General features: G+C 40.3%; 1 protein-coding gene across 2 annotated transcripts; it reads right to left on the reverse strand.

Annotated features, from left to right (window-relative positions):
* Positions 1–844: 844 nt before the first annotated feature.
* LOC143723535 (gamma-aminobutyric acid type B receptor subunit 2) lies at positions 845–12,686 on the reverse strand. Of its 2 annotated transcripts, none has more exons than XM_077216070.1 (19): positions 12,303–12,686; positions 11,045–11,182; positions 10,746–10,916; positions 10,559–10,660; positions 10,284–10,349; positions 8,430–8,618; positions 8,060–8,302; positions 7,912–7,972; positions 7,748–7,825; positions 7,444–7,594; positions 7,194–7,326; positions 6,941–7,048; positions 6,673–6,804; positions 6,027–6,137; positions 5,709–5,933; positions 5,363–5,596; positions 2,747–2,843; positions 1,566–1,644; positions 845–1,418 (listed from the first exon to the last, which is right to left on the reverse strand). In XM_077216070.1, exons 1-19 carry the CDS (start codon positions 12,561–12,563, stop codon positions 1,262–1,264), a joined length of 2,736 nt encoding a protein of 911 aa, XP_077072185.1. In that variant the 5' UTR covers positions 12,564–12,686; the 3' UTR covers positions 845–1,261. The 2 variants fall into 2 exon arrangements, with proteins under 2 accessions (XP_077072185.1, XP_077072194.1); XM_077216079.1 differs by having other exon boundaries at positions 10,746–10,840; positions 12,303–12,424.
* Between the last annotated feature and the right edge of the window lie 5,875 nt (positions 12,687–18,561).

Consider the following 18,561-nt stretch of genomic DNA (forward strand, 5'->3'; position numbering starts at 1 on the left):
AACAGCAGTATGTAGACATTCCTGAGTGTTACACCCCAGTTACCACCACAGAGACCTGGCATGGGACTGCGCCATTGACATCATACTGGGTGAGCCAGTGATCAGAAGGCCATGGAGGAGTACATTCAGGAGGCCCTCGATCAAGGATACATCTTACCATCTACTTCTGCTGCCTCAAGTTTCTTTTTTTGTGGCTAAAGGACAGGGGCTAGAGGCCTTGCATTGACTACCAGGCCCTTAACAAGATCACAGCAAAATTCTGTTATCCACTCCCCTCGTCCCAGCAGATCTGGAATAACTCTGTGGTGCCTTTATTTTCAATAATCTGGACCTCCGGAGTGCTTATAACCTCATCCTGATACGTGAAAGTACGAGTGGAAGACCGGTTTTGTGACCCCTACTAGCCACTATGAGTGCTGCGCGATGCTGTATGGCCTGGTCATCATCCCCTCCGTATTCCTGGATGTCCCACGATATGTTTCCGGGAGTACCTCCACACTGTTTGTACTCGTCTACATCCATGACCTCATGATGTTTCGGACAATAGCCGAATTTCGATCCTCCAACGCTTAAATGAATTTCACCTGTTTCTGAAGGCAGAACAGTGTCTCTTCCATCAATCTTCTGTCAAGTTACTCGGTTATGAGATTAGCAAGAACAGCATCAAGATGGACGATGGGTAGGTATCTGCTATCCTTAGCCGGCAGAGGTTGGCCAATAGTGGATGCCATCTTCATGGCATACCATGTTATATTTAAGCTATGTGAGGATACAATGTGATATTTAATCTTTGTCCATATGTCTTTTGTTGTTTTGTTTACAGAAATACACACACAAGAAGAGCTAAGGTTTCATATATTTATTCAAAACATTTGTTTGTTAATTTTTTGTGGAACATTTTTTAAACTTTAGTTGTAGAAACAATGGCAACTCCTGTAGTTGCTAATTATGATCATTGTTTTCTTTTAAATAGCATGCAATATCATATCTTCTCTGAACCAATAACTTCGTCTATTCTGTTCTTAAAATATAATAGTCATTTAGAAGCAGCTTTATTTGTAAACTTAAAAATAATCCACTGTTTAAAATATTTAACATTTAAATTTGAGTTTGAAATTTGAGTCACAGGTAGATGTACTACATATATACAATATAAATAAGTAATTTTGAAATATGCTTACATTATCAATGCATGCATTTTTGTCTCCATGTCTGTGTACAAAATATGAACCTACTGTTTGTGCAAGTGTATGTGGGTAAATCACAGTCCTGTCACCAACACTCCATATGTCCTCGGCATCAGTGTATGCTGAGGGCTGTCAGAAGGGCTATTTAGAGGACTGGAGTCCACTCCTCCAATTGAGGGCAGGTAGGCAAGGTGCAGAATGGGTAACTGCAGAGAGAGCCTGCGCTGAATGCTGTGGAAGCAACACATCCATTAAATGAAGTGATCTGGAATTTTCAGGACATTTTTTTTTCTTCAAAAAAAAACTTAAGGATATTGCAGAACATTGCATTCAAATTCCAGTTTACTTTTAAAGGATTGATAGAGACATGAAACCCACTGTTCAGGGGAGTTGATGTCTTCCAGCAGAAACCTGTTGCATTTGGAGCTTTCGGGGAGAGTCAGACATTTCTCCTTGACTAAAAAGACATAACATTGAGATTTTTCATAAAAAGTAAACTTTTATAAAAAAAAATGTAATCCCTTTACAGAACCACTGGGTATCAACTATCAGCTGGAGTTCAAAGCAATTCGAAGAATGATGCTAAATCCCTAAGAATTCACAAAATGGAAACGAAAGTACAACATTTTTTAAATTATAACCTAGGTAAATTGTTAAGTTTGATTATGTGAACACAGATAGTAGAAGATATTTTATGTGATTTAAGTCAACCTCATTTCACGCAGGTTAATTTTGTGTTAGATAATAGTTAATAACTTCTTAATACTTTTTAAAAATCATGGGACACCAAAGTGTTCTGCATTTGTGTGCCTTAAGTGCCTTTCATGTTGTCATGTGTTGTGTGAACACGTGGCTTAGGAGTGTTCTCATTGGCTGCGTGTTCATGTCTCGTTTTGTGTGACCACATGGCTTGTGATTTGTTTTCATTGTGCCATGTGCTCTTCTGTCATTGTCTAACCCCGCCCACCTTGTTACCTGATTATTGATTAATTTGCCCCACCTGTCCTCCCTCGTTACCTGCTTTGTTTGCTCTCCCTATTTATTCTCCCTGTGTTTGCAGTCCTGTGTTGGTTCGTTGTCATTTGTGCATGGTATGTTATCTTTGTGTTTTCTTCCTGTGATCTAGTCAAGTCATGTTTCCCACTCTGGGTAGTTTTTTTTTTAGTTTTTTTTATTAATAAAAACCTTATTCTTCTGCGTTTGAGTCCTCGCCTCATCTCCTCAACCCCAAACTGTGACATGCTGTATGAATTTCTTTCTTCTGCTGAACACAAACGAAGATATTTTGACGAATGTCGGTAACCAAACAAATGATGGGCCCCATTGAATTCCATAGCACTTTTTATTTCATACTATAAAAGTCAATGGGGTTATTTTGTGTTCAGCAGAATGAAGAAATTCAAACAGGTTTGGAACAGCTTGTATTTGGTTCAACTTAAATGATAAGAAAATCAGAATTGTCCTTTTTGGTTGAACTATCCCTTTAAACCATCAATCCATAAAGACTGAGTTTGCTGCATCTGCACACAGGTGCACTCGCTCAATACATTATTTTATACCTGCTTTGTGCACAAAACTTCTGATGACGACATTCTCCATAACGCAAGGACTCAGTTCATTTAGTTGCCTGGTCAAATTCTCCAGCTCAGCATCCAGCTATAAGAAATCACAAAAAATTAATACAACAACATACAAATGATTCTAAAGGCACTTCATCCATCCCAAAACAACTGACTGAACATGTTTTAACACGTCCTCTACATAGTTGTACTTGTGAACCTCCTGGGTTTGACATCCCTTCTTGATTGTGTTATTGCTTTCTGGAGAAAAACTGTAACAATGCACTGTATGCGAGTTCTTGTAAGTCGCTGTGACCACCAGAGGTAAAACTGTGAGTAATTCTAATTATTTTGATTATTATTAGTAGTAGATTATTGTCTGTTTTGTCTAATTTTACCACTTTTGGATACTTATTCAAGTTGTTTGGTTGTGTAAGACTGGAAAACTAGTTTTCTCATGAAATTAACATATTGAACTCCCCCCTGTGCACTATCGAGATGAAGGCCTCACCTCCCTCATCCTAATCTACATTTCTCCCCTTCATTCTTCAGAGATTACCCAAACTCACCCAAGAATCTAAATGGTTTAATGTGAATGATTATCATTGAGTATTATACATGTTTAGTATCATTCGAAATGTCTCAGTGCGACTGGTACAAACGTCTCATTTCCAAAGAAGTAAAACAAAAGGTAATAAGGTTTTTAAGAGTTTAGAGATAACATGCACACAAAGGAGGGTGGGATGGTTAAGCCCTCCTGTTCTCAAAAGGTGTTACCTCTAAATGCAAAAATACATTGTCTATCTATATAATGGAATGTAGCAAGGGGCTCGGGGCCTTTTCTGTATCTCAGATCAGCCCGTGAAACTGAGAGCCGAATTGATTCTAATACATGTAAATGGATTAAATCTTATCTTACGAATAGGTGTCAAATGGTTGATATAAATGGAGTGCGTTCAGACTCTTTGCTGATTTATTGTGGAGTAAAACAAGGAAGTGTATTAGGGCCCTTACTTTTTTAAATTTATATAAATTATTGAAAGATGGCCTGTTCTAGCAACGTATCATTATATACGGATGATGCCATAATAATAGTTACTGATGAAAATAAAGAAACAATAGAAAACAAGTTAAGAAGAGAAATTGTAGAAGTATCCAATTGGTGTTTTCATAATAAGTTATTTTTGCACTTAGGGAAAACTGAGGCTATTTTATTTGGTTCTGCAGCGAAATTGAAGAAATGTCCCAATTCAGAAATAAGGGTGGGAGATGAGAATTTTACTTTTAAGCAAGAAGTGAAATATTTGGGATGTATTCTAGATAACAAAATGACAAGGGATAGCATGGCAGTTGTAGCTCTATCGAAAATAAGTAATAGAATACAATTTTTAGCAAGACAGGCTGCTTATTTAGATAAACACATCTTGATAATCTTAGCTGGTGCATTAGTGCAACCACATTTTGACTATGCAGTAACTGTCTGGTATAGTGGCTCTAAGAAACAAGTTAAAAATAAATTAAAGACTGCTCAGAACAGGTTGTGTAGAATCGTTCTGGGGTTACATCCTCATACGCAACTGAATAATAATCATTTTAGGGAATTGGGTTTTTTAAAAGTGGATAAAAGGGTAATTTTTATGAAATTGAGGATGGTGTACAAAATAATACAGAGAACTGTTCCTAAATACTTGTATGACTACTATTTTTTTGTGAGAGATGTTCATGGTATTTCTACAAGGGCAAGGATAAATAATATATATATTTGTACTGGTTTTAAAGTGAAATTTGGAAGAATTCGTTTTTGTACTCTAGTGCAGTTGCTTGGAATGAATTGCCAGATTATTTAAAACAATTACAAGAGGCATGGTCCTTTAGAAGAGAAGTAAAAAAATGTCTTTCCAATTAAGATCCCATATGAATTTATTAAGGTGTGAGATGTTTGTTTTTGATTTTATTCCCACTGGAACTGTTTGTCCATTTTATGCATATAGAGGACCACAATGGAAATAAGCCTGAGGTTTTTTTTTGTATTTTATCCTTGACAATTTGTCTTGAAATGTGTATTAATTGCCTTTGGCATGATTGTATTTGTTTAAGATCATTGTTGAATAAATCAAATCAAATCAAAGCCGAGCCTCTCAGCCTCATGTATTTCTAATGTCGGGTAAACAATTTTCCTCTTTGTTCTAGTGCATTTGATGTTTTGCATTGATTATCTTTGAATTGATTATGAAATTGCAATGATACATTTACCTGACATAATAAATTGTGATTATTCTAATTGACTTTGACATTGTTTTCATTCAAGAGTTTAAAAAGAATAGTAAAACATTCACTCACACTTAATGATGCACAGATATCATTAAAACCTTTTTCATTTATGGAGTCAGATGAAATAACGAGTTAATACATATGAAAAAATTTATTGAATTTAACCAAAAATACTTTGCCGCGAGAAAAGACCTTCAGTGCTGGTTGGATGCCGGACTTTGGGCCGATCGAGCACGAACCTTACAGTTGGGTTGACATTTAATACTCACTGATTTTGCCTTCTCTTCGTAGTAATAAAGCAAGCGTCTGAAAAGTAAATAAATGTAAATACAAAAAGCTTCTCACTTCATTTATGTGCCGTCTGAGGTTTAGGTTTTCTGACAGTAGAATGTCCAGGCTTAGCGAGATGTTCTGTGTCACGTCAGTCCCAAAGTCAGATGCTCCTGTGTCGTCCTGCTCCAAAATATTTTTCACATCATTGTCCTGTCCACTCTCCTTTTGTAATTCACTATGGCACTGTGTGAGGTGGAACCGCCTTGACAAGAATGCAGGATCAGGACCCATCCTTATGATGATAATCTGTAAAATATATATGGGTATCGGCTGGAGTTCAAAACACTGTGACAAATGACAATTGATAAAATAAAAGATTTGAAAAAAATGAGAATTGCAGCTAATATGCATATCATACCTTTGGAAGAAACACCATACACAGAGTGCAGCAGCAGCATGTGATGATCACAAGGGATACAATGCAGAACTGCACATTTGGCTGATCCTGCCATAGCATGGATGCACATGTACCAATCAGAATCACTGGGACTGACACAAAGACACTGAATCGGATACCCCTGCTGTCATTTATGGCAGGGATGTTCATGTGTCGTGTGGTCCAGGCCAGGAAACAGGTACTCAGCTGTATAGGAGACAGAGACGTACTTTTGTCATCGGTTTCATTATTGCCATCTAATGAATCACTGTATGACATGTTTTTAATCTAATCTCATACCAGGAGTATCCCCTCATAAACATAGAATGCAGCCATCCAGAAGCCCATGTATGTGTTTTCACATCGCTCTGAAAAGGGCTGAATGAAAAAATCTTGCCCGTGCGGGTCAGCCTAAAACAAAAAGAGAAAAAGACTGATAAGCATGAAAATTTAAAGGTAAAAAAAAACATGATAACAGATGCAGTCTCTTCCCATTTTGTGTTCCAAAAAAAGAAAGATGTCATATGGATTTGGATTAAATGACGATAGATTTTCATTGTTGGGTGAATTATTTCTTTGAGAAAGCTTGTATTGTGACAATGAATTAATATTTTACAGAATATTGCAATATTTATTATAAATTATTCATCCGTGCACATCATTATTTTTTAGAACTTTAATCAAAACAACTTCTCCACCTCTTGGTGGGACAAACAGTCACTCAAATGAGGTCACAGCAATAGCAAACCACAACCATCCAATAAATTCCTGATGGATGAAATCAAGTCCCGCCCTACATTTTTTTCTTGTTCAAGAAGCCGTTTCACTCAGCTATAGGTCACAATAGGGAAGAAAACACTACCGCAACTTCCAAATTAATGCCAGCTTTAAGTGTGTCCAAATGTTCTTGGCAGGTTTGGAAAATTAGGTTCTGCATAGTGCTCACCTCTATACGATACTCCTTCACTGTTCTCCTCAAAGGATCCAAAATTTGTAGACAAATTAATAAACTCAGGTCAATCAACAAAAGAAACATAACCAGGAGCCCTAGCCCATAGTCCTTTGTGGTCTGGGGTAGCTAAAAAAAAAAAAAAAACAATTTAAAGACCGACAGGAATAACACTCTGTAACCCTCATTAATTTAATAAATTATTTTCAAACAATATATAGCCATTATTTTTATATAGCAAGCACAAACAGTAAATCTTTCTTACCTTTTTTTGCATGCTGTGTTTTTTGAAGAATGAATACATTTTCCACGTTTTTACAAACATGGCCCCAAACGATGCTGTACATCCAATAGATAGACATGACATTTGTACCTGTGAATAATGCCACATATCATTATTATGTAGAATATTTTGTATTTAGACAAATAAACCCACAGCAGATTTCATTATTATGCCTTCATAAAAAGTGCTAACCAAAAAACAACTGTAACAATATTCTGATGGCATAAGGACTTACAGAGCAAGCAACTTCAAATACTCTTTCAGAAAGATAAGACCCATCCAATCCTATGAAGAAGATGGAGGAATAAGACAACACAGCGCCAAGAATAATTAAAGTATTCATAAAAGGTCTTGACATGCTAATGGCCCTGTGAAATACAAAAGAATAGAATACAGACGTATAACCATAGTTTCAAAGAAATGCTTTTAGTACTGTTGAATTAATGAATACACATTCATGATCATTAACCTAGCACATGACTTACCAATGATTGTGGTGTTTCACACTGAAGACTAGGAGACTGCAAGCTGTAAAAATTCCTAAGAAAGTTAGAAACGCCACAACACCATAAAGTAATACACTGATGCGTTTTCTCTGAGGGTATACATGGGTTCGATCCTTTGTGGGTTTATCCCCTGTAGAAGACAAATGCATGTGCTTTATTTCAGGACAGTTATTTATAATATCACTGAAATTTCATCAACAAACGTTTCAGCATGTAAGTGAGATATATAAAAATATCTGTATACACAACATCAAACTCTATATTTTCTTTGTCATAGTCTTACTTTGAAATTGGATTGGACTGATGAACTCTAGTTCGTCTGTAATGGCACTATATTTTTCAATATCGACAGTTTTTCCATCTATGGAGTAAGAAAAATCTGCTGTCAAGAATAATAAAAAGACAATGTGAAGAAAGCTATGAATCCTCAAACAAATTGATCTGTACCTTGATACTGTGCAAACTTCACACTGGCCATTCTTTCACCTTTTTGGAACATAATGTGACCCTGAATAACAATAACATAAAAATGCAACTTTAGATGGATGGATGAATGGATGGATGTATAGAAAGAATTTTGAAAGGTTGTACACACGGTTACACCAAAGAAGTTGATCTTGTCCATGGCCTCCAGAATCATTTGTCCCACTTCTTGGTCAGTGACAGTAAAGTTGCGATCGATGCTGTATTTCTCTCTGTACCTCACAGTCTCCATGACTCTTGTTAAAACTTTGGCAATTACCCATGTACCATCATAAGCAAAGCCATGAAACTTGCTTGCACCCAGACCCTTCAGCCGTCGTCTTTCATCATACTCCTTCTCGTACTCCTGAGGTGTCTGATTAGAATCAGTATAGATATGGAAAACAAAAAAAACAATCCTTATAAAACAATGTCATATTGTTTACAACAACTGCTCATTGCCCTAAAACAAAAATGATGATAGCAGTTAAATGCAAACATACCCTGCCAGAGATCCCTCTGATGTGTCTGGAGCTAAGAGTCTCGATATCTGCACTGATGGATCCCTCTATTGCAGTCAGTATGTTTTTAGCTGAGCAGTTGGTGGAGTCAGTGTTAGTCAACAAGCTGCCTTGGGTCCAGTCTGGCAGAATCCATTGGTACTTTTTGCCATACATGCTGAGATTATAAACCTGTGACACAATGGTATGTTTATGTATAAATCTAATTCTGACTGGTCAATCGTGGAATTCAGCAGTGAGAGATTTCCTATTATTTGGCATCATTCATGGAAACACTGTATCTGCTCATATACAGTAACCAACTTCTACTGTTACTTTCAGTTCACAGAGAGATGTAATATTGATGACATTAGTGAATCCAGGGGATGGGTCTCTGATGACATTCGCAAATTGGCTGTTGAGTTGTAGGGGGCATAACTTGTGGTAGTGCGCGTAATGAGAAGCGTGGTTTGTAGTTCTCCAGGACACAGTCGGATACATTGCTAGTGTTGGTATTTTGCACTCGCTTCATACAAGCGCAACTTTGCATCTTGCTTCTCACTTACCTATCAAGTGTAATGAAAATTACCTCAGAGGACTGCAGTATTAATTTTACAGTTGTTTTGTTTGTCTTGTTTATGTAGGCTGATTCATTGGAAATTATGATGGACTATTTTTTCATAACAGAAACATTATTTTCTTTGCCAGTTAATTACTTGCTTTAAATTTTGACGGACTAATGTGTAGATGAGTTTCCCTTTTCGGCATGATTATGTTTAATGTCCCCATCAACCTCTGTAGTCCCATTTAGCCACTTGTCAGCAGTCGCCTTTTTACATTTTAAGATAAAATAAAAGCTTTTAAAAAAATCACAAGGGGTATAACTGATGTATTTTATGCTGTAGAATTAAATGTGAAAATATTTTGAGCTTGTGTTACCACAGTCTTTATTTATGAGTACAGGACGATGAAAATCAGGAGTCATTTCTGGGTTTGGCCTACATAAAATATGTAATCCCTGCAGCACTCTATAATTTAAAAACCTGGAGGTGCATTACAGAAAGATCCTAACTTTCGAATCCTATCTTAACTGTTTAGTAACCATGGCAATTAAAAAATGACATTTCTTAAGTGCATAATATTTTAACTACAGATAGGAAAAGGGTATTACAGAAGCATCCTAACTCCACAAAAAATCCTAAAAACTGTCTTAACTTTAGGACAACCCCAATGGTGTCCTAACTTCAAAATTATTTGAAAGCCAACTGTAAAAATCACATAATAATAGCCCTGTCTGAGAATGGCATCACATTTATTAATGATACAAGATGAAGAACAGCAATGTTTGATGGCAAATAATTACAGACTCCTATGAAATAAAAGGATTAGGCTTTGCCTTTTCTACCAAGCTTATCAAAACTTCACTTAATGAAAATCACCACTTATATAGTTTTCACCATTCTTGTGCACCATTTTCCAGTTTTTCCATTTTACTACACAGCAGCTGTTTGGGTGTCGTTGGTTGCTTGGTAACAGGCCTGAGAGTTGATTACCGAATTCGATGGAGGGGTTTAAGATTTCCCAACTACAGATAAGGTGAGATTTTGTAAGATAGGATAAGAATCCTAAATCAACTTAAGATTTGCTTCTGTAATACGAATTTGTGAAAAATCCTAAATTAACTTGTTAGATCTTAACTTAAGACTTAAGATAGAAATATTCTGTAATACGCTCCCTGGACTATAAAGAAGCTTTTTTGTGATTGAAACGTTCCATGGATGTTAAAGGTTCTTCATGGAACCATCAATGCCAATAAAGAATTCTTTTTTCAAGAATGTATGGCTGGGATATACTTACACAGCAGAAGACTTTAGCAGCTAAGTTCACATCAAAATGAGCGATCACTATTCTCACATCATTTTCCTGTAAACAAAAAGCTTTATAAATGTCTACAGATAAATATGCATTATGGAATGTGATTTTTGGATGTGTATTATAAAAAACATATACATAACCTCTTTTTAGCTTTCGTGCAACTCTGTAGTGATGTACCCAATACAGATAAGTCTTGAGTAAAGTTCATAGTTGATTTACAGAATGTGTGTGAGGAAACCAGACCCTCAAATACACACCTTTAGTTTTTTCACACAATCGCAGGGGAGTTCAGAGAAGCTCTCCGCCTCAGCTAGCTGGATGTTAGCCACTTCCAGATGCCTGCTTAAGTCTCTCTGTACCTTTTCGAGAGAATACAAGTTTTCACTTCACCTTCTATCAAGCCCAATATGTTTCAAATTTTCCCAGATTAGTAAGTAGTATTACCTCTGTGAATTTCTGCTCACGTTGGGTCAATGTACCAACTCTACTCCATCCATACTGCCTGAGAAACCTCACCAGCGCCACATTAACTGCGCTGTCTGATGGCACAGTACGGAAGAAATTTGCAAATCTTCTTTTGTTGGTCAGTGAAGGTGCAGTTACCGCAAATGACAGCTGGGAAAAAAAGAAATAAATGGACAAATTTAAATGAAACACCAACGTCTCTCAAGTATTTGAGTTTAGCATTAAAAATTCCATGGAAGTGGGGATAATCAGTCAGATAATCAGATTTGATTCAGTACCTGCACAAGGTTGAAACCCTCCAGTGATTGGGCTAGGATGGACGACACTGACGGACACACCCCTCCAAAGATCATGATAGGTTTGGGGCCATTGCATATGGTGTGAAAAAATGCTTTGAGTGCTTTGCCATTATCACACTAAAAGCAGAAATAGTGCAAGTGTAATACAGACACAGTCAAGATGATAAGCAAAATGTAGTGTATGTTTATTTTTTTTATACGTTTGAACCAGGCTGATTTACAGTACTGAGCGGTCAGGGGAAAGACTAGTGGTATCATGTGATTACCATGTACAATGGGTTTTAACAACACTACAAATTTGGATGTCTTTTACCTTGCTTATCCCATTATTAAAAAGCAACAATATTATCAGTATACATGTCATTGGAGAAAGGTTTTTTTGTTGTTGCTGGGAATGCAGCAGAAAATGGACTGATAAACATATTTGGCTTGTAATATATTTGGTTCTTTCTACGGTTTAACCAGCTAACACAGCTTGTACAAAATGCAACGGCAGTCATCTGGTAATCTATGGTAAGGATCATGGCAGATTAGTAGTGTATGTGATTTTCACTGTACCTTATCTTAGAAGCAAGGATAATTAACAAAAATAAAAAATAAAATAAAAATACGGAGAGACTTTTAATTTAAGTCAAGTAATTTCTTACATTTTCAAAGTTTATTCTTATTAACAGTGGCATTAGCTTTAGCAACTCAGGCTGTTTGAAGGATAATAAAAATAATTTAAAGACAGACTCCCAACTCTAATTGTAGCAGAAATTAATAATGTCTATATTTATTTTTAAATCAACTGATGAATGAAATGAAATGCTATCAGAGAGAATTCATGCCCAAGCATGAACATTCTGTCATCATTTACCCACCCTCATGTAATTCCAAATCTATAAGACTTCCTTTCTTCTGTGAAACACAAAAGAAGATATTGTGAAGATGATATTTTGCATGCAATAAAAGTTGGTGGGCTACTTTGGACCCCATTGAATTTAATTGTATAACAAAAACAAAAACATTTTCCAAAATATATCTGTTAGATATTTATAAATTTAAAAGATATAGACTTTATAGATAGAAATTCAGTTTTGGTTTGGAACGACAATAGGCCTAGCTAATGATTTCAGAATTGTAATTTTTGAGTCAACTATCCCTTTAACATTTGAGAGTTCATTAGTAGTTTCTGAGCTTCTTTTGGCTAACCATCAAAATCAAATGAGAAAAAGAAGCGGGTATGTTGTATTACCTCCGAGTCTGTGAGGTGAAACTGAAGCTCATAGTTGCCAAGAGGTGACGGCTGCTCACTCAAATGACTCAATGCTAGTTCAACAGCAGGAAGAACCTCTGCTGTAATGTTGCCCCTCGCTGGATCTCCACTGACTGGCATAATCCATAAAACTGGTAGCTTGTGTCGCACCAGGCAATAGCACAATGGCACCTGAGTCAGTTCCCAGAAAGTGAGAACATTCAACAAGTTCCACCAGTATTCCATCCTCTCAGTAAACATGAACTCACTCAGCTTCTTAGCATTTTCTAAAGCCTTGTCTGTTGTCTCTCTCTAGCTCTCAACCATCCACAGGGATAAAGGGATAAGGACTGACTTTGGACATCTGTTGCTACACTAAATCCTCAGAAAGAGGAGGAAACGCAACCACACAAGTCTCAGGATTCACAGGTTTCTCCTAATGCCCACTACACAGACTTTTTGGACCTTTTTATGTGAAACATAGTTTTCACTATTTTCTAAAGTTTTAGTAATTTTGTTGTGTGTTTTTATGATTTTTATTAGTTTTTCATTTTTATCATTTATCATTTCTATATAGTTTTTACTTAGACCTTATGCGCCAGAGAAACGATGGCGCCGCCATCTTTAGAATATTGTCTTTGAACTTCTGTTTTTGCGGTCGCTCTGTATATTTCTATGGGATTGCTGTCTAGGAGTAATTAGCTTTTAAAAGTGGATTTACTTGATGTAAAGTTAACAAAAGTTATCATGAGGATTGTAATGTTTAAAGCATATGTCTTAACAAATGTCAGTATGCCGGGAAGATTTTAAAATGAGCCGTTCATTTATAAATAGGCAATATCGCTGTGAAAATACAGACCGAAAGACAAAAGACAATGAGCGCAGCGCTGAAAGCAATAGAAAAATAAGTCTGCATATGCGCATAACCAGTAAGTAGCACATCTCGATGGGTAGCATGAATCGTAAGAACACCGGCCTGTCACAGTTCGAACAGAGGACCCAAAAGCAGAGGTAATGCAAATAACAGAGTTTATTTCTTTGTAACTGGAAATAAGGAGACTGCCGTCAATGGACGCAGATCTGACAAAAACAAAAACAATAATGCTGTCCTAGTAAATAGTTGGTTCAGCGCCGGCAAGGAGGCGAGCAGCAACTAAGAACTCCTCCCGTGTCCAATGAATGAAACTCACGGATGGCAGGCAAGCTGGTGATCCACAGACAGCAGATGAACTGGGTAGAGAACAATGGTTAATCTCCAAACAACTCTCACACACCTCGACAGGATAGGACAGGACAGGACAGGACGGGTAGGTATCCGAATAACGGGTTTGATGCACGACACATGAAACACTGGATGGATGTGACGGAGCTTATGAGGAAGCTTTAGCCTGACAGTAACAGGGTTAAGAACCTTATTAATGGAAAAAGGTCCAACAAACCGAGGCGAGAGCTTACGAGAGCTGGACTGTAGAGGTAGGTTAAGAGTGGACAGCCAAACTCGCTGTCCACAAACGTACCTGGGAGCTCTTACGCGACGGCGGTTAGCGGCTAAGCGGGTGCGTGTTTTAGTACGACAAAGAGCAGTTCTCACTCTCCTTCAGGTGCGACGGCACCTCTGAATAAACGCCTCAACAGACAGAACAGAAACCTCGAGTTCCTGTGAGGGAAAAAGCGGAGGTTGGTAGCCGAGGCAACAATTAAACGGGGAAAGACCAGTGCTGATGACGGAATAGAATTGTGTGCATACTCCGCCCATGGCAACTGATCGCACCAGGACGAAGGGTTTTGGAACGCAAGGCTGCGGAGCATTCTACCCAAAATCTGATTAGTCAGTCTGAGGATGGAATCCTGACGACAAACTGGCAGTGGCTCCAATCTGTCGACAGAACTCCCTCCAAAACGGAGAGGCAAACTGTGGGCCCCTATCTGAAACAACATCAGTAGGAAGGCCATGAAGCTTGAAGACATGATTAACCACCGACTGGGCCGTTTCCTTGGCCGAAGGTAATTTGGGAAGAGGAACGAAGTGAACGGCTTTAGAAAATCGATCCACTACCGTCAGGACAACGGTGTTCCCCATGGATGGAGGAAGACCCGTAACAAAGTCTAAGGCTATGTGTGACCATGGGCGCGACGGAGTCGAAAGAGGTCAGAGTAACCCGGCAGGAGGCGAGTTACCCGACTTAGTTTGGGCGCAGATAGGACACAAAGACACGAAACGGCGGATATCACGTTCTCTAAGAGGCCACCAAAACCTTTGACGAATGACGGCCAGAGTACCCCTGACACCAGGGTGAACGGCTATTCTGAAAGAATGACCCCAACGAAGAACCGCTGGACGAACGGATACAGGAACGAATAGTAAATGTTTTGGACACTGTCGAGGAGTGACAGCACGGTTCAGGGCCTGTTTAACCACCCGTTCGACCCCCCAAACAGTAACCCCAACCATACACCTAGGGGGAAGGATGTTCTCCTTGGTTGAGGCGTTCTCTGAGGAGTCGAAAAGGCGGGACAGGGCATCAGGCTTTAAGTTCTTAGAGCCGGGTCTATAAGAAATAGTGAAATCGAAACGGCAGAAAAAAAGAGCCCAACGAGCCTGACGAGCATTAAGTCTCTTAGCGGACCGAATGTACTCAAGATTTCGATGATCAGTCCAGACTATGAACGGATGCGACGCTCCCTCCAACCAATGTCGCCACTCTCCCAACGCCAACCGAATGGCCAACAACTCACGATTACCCACGTCGTAGTTGCGCTCAGTAGACGAGAGACGATGCGAAAAGAACGCGCACGGGTGAACCTTATTGTCCAGGGGCGAGCGCTGCGAAAGCACCGCGCCCACCCCCACGTCAGAAGCGTCGACCTCGACGATGAACTGTCTCTCGACCTCAGGTTTAATAAGGATGGGGGCGGTGGTAAATAGGGTCTTCAAGCGGTCAAACGCAGCCTGGGTCGCCTCGGTCCAAGCAAAACGGGACTTGACCGAGGTGAGCGCAGTAAGAGGAGCGGCAACCTGACTAAAGTTCAGAATAAACCGTCGGTAAAAATTAGCGAAGCCTAAGAAGCGTTGGAGAGCGATGCGGGAATCGGGCACGGGCCAATCAGTGACGGCTCGGACTTTAGAAGAATCCATACTTATTCCATCGGCGGAAACGACAGACCCCAGAAAAGTAACGGACCGAGAATGGAAAGTGCATTTCTCGGCCTTAACGAAGAGGCGGTTCTCTAAGAGACGCTGCAGGACACGACGAACATGCATGACGTGCACCTGGAGAGAGGGTGAGAAGATGAGTATGTCGTCAATGTAAACAAACACGAAGACGTTAAGCATATCTCTCAGAATATAATTTACCAGAGCCTGAAAAACGGCTGGGGCGTTGACCAACCCGAACGGAAGGACTCGATATTCAAAGTGCCCGAGGGGCGTGTTAAACGCGTTCTTCCATTCATCTCCCTCTTTAATACGTACTAAATGGTAAGCATTACGCAGATCTAGTTTTGTGAAAACCTTCGCCCCCTGCAAGATCTCGAAAGAAGAAGACATGAGGGGCAAGGGGTACCGGTTCTTTACTGTGATGTCATTCAACCCCCGATAATCAAAGCAGGGGCGTAAGGACCCGTCCTTTCTCTTCACACAAAAAATTCCAGCGCTAGCAGGAGAGGAGGAAGAAACGACGGTACCAGCCGCGATAGACTCGGAAAGATACTTATCTAATGCCATACGCTCGGGGGCTGATAAAGAGTACAATCGTCCACGAGGAGGAGTGGTACCAGGAAGGAGATCGATAGAGCAATCATAAGGTCGATGGGGAGGGAGAGAAGTGGCCCAGGACCGACTGAACACCGCCCGCAGATCGAGGTACTCACCCGGCACTCCAGACACATCCCCAGCCTCCTCCTGAAACACAGAAACAGAAGAAACAGGAGAAACAGCAGACACTAAGCACTCAACATGACAAGACAAGCTCCAAGAAAGAACAGAACTGTTAGTCCAATTAATATGGGGATTGTGTTTAGCTAGCCAAGGATGGCCTAAAACTATGGGTGTAAAAGGAGAATGAAAAATAAAAAAAGAAATTGTCTCTTGATGGTTTCCTGATATGGTGAGACTCACCGGCTGAGTGATACGACGAACCTTAGAAATGATGCTACCATCCAGAGCGAGCACAGGGGTAGAGTCTTTAAGGTCAGAAAAATTAATACCCTGTCTTTGGGCCCACTCCTCGTCGATAAAACTAGTCTCAGAACCAGAGTCTATAAGGGCCAAACAATATGCCGAAAAGGATGACCAGCGGAGAGTGACCGGAAAGGTTGTGCGTGTCCCGGTCTTGGATGTGGGGAAGAAAGTAGTTGCGCTCGCCAGTACTCCTCTGATTACTGACGAGCTCTGGCTTTTACTGAGCAGGACGACACAAAGTGACTACCCGAGCCACAGTAGAGGCAGAGACGATTAAGTATCCGTCGTTGACGTTCAGCTGTTGAAATGCGGATTCCTCCCAGCTGCATAGGCTCAGTATCTGACTCACCGCGAGTAGCAATGGAAAGAGTAGGCGGGGTTATAGGTCGCTCAGACCTCGAGCCCCGAGCGTGGCGACGCATCTGGAAGCGCTGGTCTAGGCGAATAGCCAACTCCACCAGCTGATCAAACTGGTCAGGAATCTCTCGGGCATAAATCTCGCCTTTAAGTCTGGGGTTAAGTCCTTCTAGAAAGTGAGCAACAAGAGCTGGTTCGTTCCAGCCAAACGAGGTGGCCAGGGTGCGAAACTCTATGGCATAATCTGCAGCGGAACGACCTCCCTGTAACAACACAGCAAGCACACGAGAAGCCTCTTGTCCATGTACAGAGCGATCGAACACCTTGATCATCTCCCGTTTGAACAGCTCAAAATCCTCAGTGAGATCCGAAGCCATCTCCCAGACGGCAGTCCCCCACTCACGTGCTCTTCCTGTGAGGAGCGAGATCACGTAGGCGATGCGCGCACGGTCCCGTGCATAGGTTGTTGATTGTAGGGAAAACACCACCTCACATTGAGTGAGAAAAGAGCGGCATGCAGTGGGCTCACCGGCATAGCATGGAGGGTTTTTGACCCTCCGCTCAACTGGGATGTCACGGGAAACAGGTGCCTCAAGATGATGGCGATGAAGACGCATAGACAATTCGGTAACCTGAGCAGCCAAACCCTCCACGGCACGACGGGTCCCGGAGATCTCCTCGTCGTGTCTCCCCAGCATAGCTCCCTGGGGCTCGATAGCCGCACGAAAAGGTGCCTCCACCGCTGGGTCCATCCTGGTCAGTTTATTCTGTCACAGTTCGAACAGAGGACCCAAAAGCAGAGGTTATGCAAATAACAGAGTTTATTTCTTCGTAACTGGAAATAAGGAGACTGCCGTCAATGGACGCAGATCTGACAAAAACAAAAACAATAATGCTGTCCTAGTAAATAGTTGGTTCAGCGCCGGCAAGGAGGCGAGCAGCAACTGAGAACTCCTCCCGTGTCCAATGTATGAAACTCACGGATGGCAGGCAAGCTGGTGATCTACAGACAGCAGATGAACTGGGTAGAGAACAATGGTGAATCTCCAAACAACTCTCACACACCTCGACAGGATAGGACAGGACAGGACAGGAAACAGAAACTCGTGAGAGAATATATTGGTAGGTATGTAAACGAAGAGACAAAGCGAAAGCTCAACGTATAACAATAAACTGACAAGGAAGCAGAGAAAACAGTGACTAGAAGTAGTCGAGTAAATTAGAGAGGAAGCGAGCACAGGTGAGACAGGATCAGTGTAAGTGTTAATTGCTATGGGAAACAGCTGCGAGAAGAGAGATAGGGGAAAACCATGAATGGGAGCAACTAAGTGTGTGCATAGCGCGAAGGCTGAGATAATGATGAACAGCTGGGCGTGTGTGCGTGTGTAACACTACGGAAATAGAGAGAAAAGAAGCTGATTCATGACACGGCCGGCTACACTATTACCTTATTCCAAACCGGCCTTTGCATTACCTCTAAAATGGTCGCCCTTACCCACAATGCACCGTTTCATAACGTCTACGCCTGAGCTATAGGCTTATGTTGAACTTTATTATTGTTCAAACGAACGCTGTATGAGCAGTACATAAAGTATTGAATGAAAATGTGACTGAAACATCTGTGTATTTGGCAAATATTGCATTTATTTCACTTCAGCTGTGGTAAAGTATGCAAACACCACGAGAGCGGTCATATGGGAACCAGAGAGTGTCCGACTTCAC

The sequence above is a fragment of the Siphateles boraxobius genome, unplaced genomic scaffold, assembly GCF_051911475.1.
Source record: "Siphateles boraxobius isolate OS27281-9 unplaced genomic scaffold, OSU_SipBor_1 12, whole genome shotgun sequence".
Classification (NCBI taxonomy): Eukaryota; Metazoa; Chordata; class Actinopteri; order Cypriniformes; family Leuciscidae; genus Siphateles; species Siphateles boraxobius.